The 7,231-nt window shown below is 26.6% G+C and overlaps 1 protein-coding gene across 1 annotated transcript; it reads right to left on the minus strand.

Annotated features, from left to right (window-relative positions):
• Positions 1–5,350: 5,350 nt before the first annotated feature.
• LOC129318945 (TMV resistance protein N-like) lies at positions 5,351–6,134 on the minus strand. Its single transcript, XM_054963956.1, has 2 exons — positions 6,003–6,134; positions 5,351–5,766 (listed from the first exon to the last, which is right to left on the minus strand). Exons 1-2 carry the CDS (start codon positions 6,009–6,011, stop codon positions 5,395–5,397), a joined length of 381 nt encoding a protein of 126 aa, XP_054819931.1. The 5' UTR covers positions 6,012–6,134; the 3' UTR covers positions 5,351–5,394.
• Between the last annotated feature and the right edge of the window lie 1,097 nt (positions 6,135–7,231).

Raw genomic sequence — 7,231 nt, forward strand, 5'->3', positions numbered from 1 at the left:
ATTCCTATAAATTGAGTTTCACCCCCCATTCATTTGCTGCAATTGAGTCCAATTCTGCCAACTTTGATTCAATTCCAACTAACATATCGGAATCAAATGGAAGTTCAGCAGGTAATTTTGACATCACCTTTCCGGCAATGTTTTCAATTAACTCAGTTTCATGCCTACAAAGGAAAATATAATGGTATCGTGACTATTGTAGTCGATTCAATTCTAAAATTTTACATAAACTATATAAAATGTTGTGTGAGGTCCTTTCCAATAATTTTGAGGTATTTTTCTGTCATTTTGTATTCAGTTAATAGTCAAAGTTAACTTCGTTAACTGTAAAGGCTAAATTGTACCGTTGTAAAAGTTAAAGAGGAATATTGTACAAAAAATGAGTTCAAAGTTTTAAATACTCTTGAACCTATAGGCTATAGTTTAAAGGCCAGTTTACTCATTTATCCAAATAAATATTACCTCTCTTAACAAATACTTCATTTTTCCTTGACCATCCTCTTAACGAATACTTTGATAAAGGAAGGAAATCTTTTTTTACCGAAATGTTGCCTTACATATAAGATATTATGATCATGTAGATCTCATATATGTGTGTGTACGCGTGCGCGCACACCAAATTTAAAATATCAAATAACAAGAAGTGCGCACCGAAATCAAATGATTATTAGTCCTTTATTATTGAAAAAAATAATCTATTAGATCATTAAATAAGCTGCTTGGGAATACAGTTGTCTTCCCATGGTTTTTCAATGAAATTTGAACAGTTCAATCTATGTAATTGAAATTAATTAATGGCTTAAAAGAGTTATTAATTGTTATTTTCCCATATAATATTGTATGACAACCTTTCTATTATTTTCTGAAAAATACACTTCAGTCCAATCTCATATCATATTAAGAATATTTCTATAAAATATAATATAATAGTTGTTCATTAAAATTTATATCAAAATAAGTTTTTGGGAAAAATGGCAATTAAGGAACTCATAAAACCATTAATTACAATTAGGCCCCTGAATTATTAGAAATCTCAATAATGGACAAGCAAGAGTTTAAAATCAAGAAAAGATACTACTAAAATTACTATTATGAATTAGCATTATTGTTAATCTCAATTAGGAAAATTAGGATCCACACTTGAACTAAGATTAACAATAGTCAAAGCCCATGATACTAATTGCAATAGTCCTAACCCATAATAATACTTGGGATCCTAGTTTTTTCAATTAAAATCAATAATAGTCTCAACCCATAATAATAATTCTAGTAGTGTCTTTTCACAATCTTTCAAGTGGTTTACTTATATATATATATATATATATATATATTAATAAGCATAAGAATTCACAAGTGCTTTTTAAAAGTTTTATAAGTGAATTTTAGTTTCATACCAAGAAATAACCCATTTTCAAGTATGATTCTTGATTTTTCCTATTAAGATTAACTATACATGCAACTCATAATAGCAATTTCAATAGTATTTTTTCTTAATTTGAAACTCATGTTTTTGATTTCAAGTAAGGACTAAGGTCCACTATTGAGATTTCAATAATTCAGGATCCTTAATTGTAAGTAATGGTCTTATGGAGTCTTTAATTGTTATTTTCTCTAAGCTTCATTATTTGATCTAAACTATATTATTTTTATAATATGGTAAAACAGTCAAAAGACATTTTAAGCCAGTGTTTGAGTTAAAAGATGACTAATTAAAAATCCATATTAAAATATACATTTTAAATGCATATTTGAAAGTTATTTTTGGGAGAATGATAGCTGGGTCCTAGAAGTTTGAATTAATAACAATTAGGTTCCCCATAAAATTTTCTAAAAATTTAGTTATAAATATCAATTCAAATAGTTACAAATAAAAATTCTTGTTACAATCTAATAATTGCATTTGATACTTAAATATGCATTTGTAATTGAAATTCTTGATTTGCAGTTATCTAAATCAATATTTTCAACTTATTTTCCACAAAAATTTGTTTGGGACCTACTTGTCATTAATTTAATATTTTGTAACCTAACTGTCCTTCTTCCTTTTTTTTTCATGGAAGATAATTTTATAATATATTTTAAAATATATACATAAATTGTTTTACTTTTGGCTAACATGAGAGTTTAAATAATTGTTAGATAATATTTATATTAAATAAGGTTTTTGTTAAAAACATTTTATAATGATATTTAACCGATGATTAAGGGTTAATTTTTTTTACTAGCGATGATTAAAGGCTAATTTGATGGGAATGGAATCTTAAAGATAAAATAAAAGCCTTTGTACTTCTTCAACCCTTTTTATAAGAGATTTTTTTAGAAATTATTTTCTTTCTTTTTTATAAGAGACTGCACATTTCTAGATGTATGAATTTTGAAAAATTACCTAGTAGCCTTAGTTAACCAAATTAAATATAGACAGGTCCCCTAAATACTAATAGGTTCTAAGGAACTGGAGAGTAATTTGGAAAAAAGAATTAAATGACTTCAGTGTCCTTTGACCATGTTGACAAACATGGTATTATTGATTGACCATTGACCAAAAAATGGTGTTGACCGCCCGCTGATTGTGTTGGATCACTTGCTGGCCGCTATCGATCAAACAAATATTTTATTTTAATAATTTCTTAATTCAAATATTAATAATTTAATATTAACAAATAACAAGAATAACTTTCATATTTACTCTCTTCAATAAAAATGTAAGGCATTTTTTAAGAGTCTAGATGTTAAAAATGTAAATCATTTTTAATATTTTCATGTGTAATTAATATGCTTTTACTAAAAGGTTATATTATCTTAAAGTGAAACACCTTATTAAATAGGGATAAATATAAAAAGATAATATTAGTTTGAAAACAAGTAACTACTTTTATTAAGAGTGTGATTTGATTAAAATATCTTATATTTTTAAAAAAATAAATATATGTAGAGTTGCATCATTTACTAGTAATGGTGGAGTAATGATCCTGTGTCAGGAGTTCAGGTTAATTTGAAAAAATAATAATCCAAAAAGAAATTATTTAAAAAATTTAATAAATAATTATATATTTTATAATTATGTCCTCTGCTGATTGTCAAATATTACTAAAAATTCTCTCCATATAAATAGCTAAATTATGATATTATTTATCTATAAAAAATCTATAAATGCGTATAATAATTCAACGTAAACCTAAAAAGTAAAATAAATAAGTATATTCTATTATAAAAATTATATTAGAGTTTTGAATTTAGTGAATTCAAATTTGCCTTAAGTTAAAAGCATTCACATAAAAAAGTTTAGATCTCAAGAGGTGCAAAATTTTGTGGTGAAAATTTGACTTGTAAATATGAAAGTTTAACTTATATTCACTACATTGTTAAATTTGACTTTTAAAAAGCTGCAACTTGCATCTAATAATAAATTTGACTTGAATATATGAAAATTTGAGTTGTAAACATTAAATTTTAAATATTTGATGTTAAAAATATTATGATAATTTTTTGTTTGACCCTCGACCAGCCATCTCCAGTCAACGCTAGCTATTGAGGAAATGGCAAAAGGTCAAGGCATTGCGGTCTTTTCACACCTTTTCCAAATTACTCCCAAGTCCTATTAGATCTATTAGTATTAAATTAAATTTATAGGACCAATTTATATTTATTGTTAACATAGTATTTACTTGTTTTCTTTATGCATTCTTAATTTTGTATAGAAACAAGGCTATACTAATTTGTTGAACTTTATGTGATGGTTGTTAAACGTCTCTAACAAAAAGGAACCAAGAGAGTAACTTAACTTTTCATTTCAAAAGATAACTATCGAGATTTCCAAAATAGAATGGAGGCATTTCTAATTGAGATAAAAATATAGGGAAAGTTATTTATAAAGATCGAATTCAAAAAACAATTTATTCCTAAGGACATCCAGTGTTAAATAGTAGAACGGATACTTGTAAAATTTTGTTGTCAGGATAGGTAAACTTGAACTTGTTCCTTAAGAATAAATACTTTCTGAATTTTATTTGCCTCTTTATGATTAATTTTCTTTAAAATATAGGGGAGACTAGTGTATTATACTTTACAATTAATATATAATAAAATTTTAAAACATTGAGACAATTAAAAAAATCATATAAAACTTCTTATGTGCTCATTGTGCGCGCAAGAATAATAATAACAGTGCTTTATACTTACTGTAATTTTGATTTGCATACAATAAAGCATTGTCACATGCCCATGTAGATATAAAGCTATGCACAGTAAGATCTAACATGCTTGCATACTATAATAAATAGTCTTATTTCAATTATCTGATTATTGAAATTGATTTAGCACCAGGTTGCACGGATACTAATGTGGGTGTCGGATATTATATGTATCCGATACGTTGATATTTTAATTTTTAAAAATATAAGATACAACACATTTCTGATACATTTATATATATTTATAAAAAATATTAAAATATACTTTTAATTAAAAATATTTAAATTAGCTTACATATATGGTCCTTTATAATAATACCAAGTAAAATATAATCATCAATTGTTATTTTATTTTATCTATACCTAATTGCCTACCATCTAGTTCTTACTAATAGGTATAGTATCAATATCTCCTCCTTCTCAACTATCATAAGATTACATTTTCACATTTTTTATAATTAAAATTGTAATATTTATTCTTTTATTACATCCAAAACTTATTTTTTAAGGAATATCTAATCTTTGCCTTTAAAAGTAAATTAAAAAATGATATTAGTAATAAAAAGTTTAATATTGCAAGTTTTGATAAATTTAATTTTTTTAAATTTTTATTTTTCAAGTATCTATTAACAATCTATAAGTATCCGATGCGTATTGAAAATTTAAAAATTTTTTAAAATTAAAAATATTATTTTGATATTTTATGGATATGTATCGAAGAAGTATCAGTGAGCATCGATATCGGATGAGATATCGATATGAATACATGAGGCAATTTAAAGTATTGGTACTTCATATATTTAGCATCATAAAATGTAAATGTTTTAATTCTTATGTTAGTATATATAGATTCATCCATTCATATCTCAAGATTATAATAAATCATTTTAACTATGGTTATTGTCATGAGGATATGATTACAAAAATGAGCCAAAGAAGAAAGGAAACAGACCAATTCAAAACAATATCATTGATGGCATTCAACAATTAATAAAATGGCCTGGAAGGAGAAGAAAGAAATTCTAAATTTAAATATTGTTATTGGAATTCATCAAATTCCCTCACTTTTAGAGGGGAGGGATATTGTTATTTAATTAACCATGGTTAAGAGTTTTAAAGTTCTTAATTAAATTTAAATATCCAAACCCTTACAAGTTATTATTATTGAAGAAAAGGTGATGATAATTAGTGAGAGATGTAGAAATTACCGATTCTTGGAGTGCCAACCAGACAAGTTAACAATTTCTTCCAACGCATCCTTCCATTCTTGCACCTTCATTGTGTCTTGTATAAATTTTTCTTGAAGCTCTTTGAATGCTTTTCCAAACATTCCTTTTCGATGCCGAATATCAGATGGATCGATACCATAAAAGATTGGAAATACTTGAAGACCCAACACCTTCTTGGAATGAAGAATCTTTAGAAGTTCATCTAAGCACCAGGTTGAAGAAGCATAATTTGGGGAGAGCACAACAATTGCATAAAGAGATTCTTCAATTGCTTGAAATAGATCCGATTTAATAACTTTTCCCCTTTCAAGTCCTTCATCGTCTCTAAAAGTTATGATTCCCTTGCGCTGCAATGTAGCATGCAAGTGGTCGGTAAAACTTGTACACCATATATATGCTCTAGACAGAGCAGTTAGCTTATTAAAAATTTTAATATTAAATTTAGACCATCCATATTAAATCTAAAATATCTAAATTGGTGAGCAGATGTATAACTTTTTTTATTTTAATAAATATAAATTTAAAATAATAATTCAAAATATTAACTTTGAATCATTCAGATATCTGGACAATTCAGATTTACCTCATCCATTCTTCGCTCACCGGAGGGAAGGAACTCCGTCAAAGCATGCGATGCTTTTCATTCTATACTGAAACAATTTTGATATGTCTATACTGAAACAAACAAAACATGCACTTAGAGAGTGAGACTAAGCAAATTAATATGTCATAAAACCAAGTCCCATCAGCTACAATCTTAGCTTTTTTATTCTCAACTTCATTGGGATTGTTTAAGTTGTCAGAATGAATCTCAACTTCATCTCTGGTTTTTTGCCATCTTTGGACATCGCTGCACAACAAACACACTTTCTTCTATTAAATAAACAGTAATGACTTAATATACACTGTAAAATGATACTCCTTCTATATTATCTATAACATTTTCATATGTCTTAATATGAGATTTTTTATAAGAAACCAGTGGAATGTAAATTAATGAGTTTTTTTCCCCCAAAAATGTCCTTCACAAATCCACAAACAAATATCATGTTCTGTCTTTTTCAATGGTGTAATTAATGTGAGTAAGAAAGACCTCTAATTGACAGTAGTTTTGTATATCTTTATGGCGGCGGAATGCTCTTATAATTAATTGTTTTTTAAAAACCCAACTTGTAACAGATAATTACGTGATATGCTAAACCGTAAAAGGAAAACATTGCAAAAATTGATATGCACATTGTATTTTATTAGTGAAATTTAGATAATAAAAATACAAATTGCTCCTACATCTCACCTTTAAACATGTGATCGTACATAAGATCTAGTTTGAAATTTAGATAATAAAAATACAAATTGCTCCTACATCTCTCCTTTAAACATGTGATCGTACATAAGATCTAGTTTGACCTTTGATAGAGAATTGAAACTAAATTATGTCATACAAGTGCCACCAAACCAACAACACAAAAATAAGAAAAGTATTGCAAAATATGACAATAAATCCAATACTATAAACAAACAATGCCGATGGAAACAAAAAAATTAAGGGAATATAATATTTATACGAATTGAAAGATTATATTAAATTTATGCATAAAAGAAAGATTTAAATATTCATAAAAAAAGAATAATATAAAATATAAACTTTCAATTAAAATAAAAATGTTTGACATACCTTGAAGCATTTGTTCTTATTCTACGCACTTTGTTAGGCGGGCTTCGCGTTTTAGTCTAACTATGAACTGATCATTGACGCTAACATAACATTAATTCCATGTTTCAACATCTTCTTTACACACCACACGCCACCCA

Source organism: Prosopis cineraria, unplaced genomic scaffold (assembly GCF_029017545.1).
Source record: "Prosopis cineraria cultivar Desert tree isolate PC_DT_omini unplaced genomic scaffold, ASM2901754v1 PC8, whole genome shotgun sequence".
NCBI lineage: Eukaryota > Viridiplantae > Streptophyta > Magnoliopsida > Fabales > Fabaceae > Prosopis > Prosopis cineraria.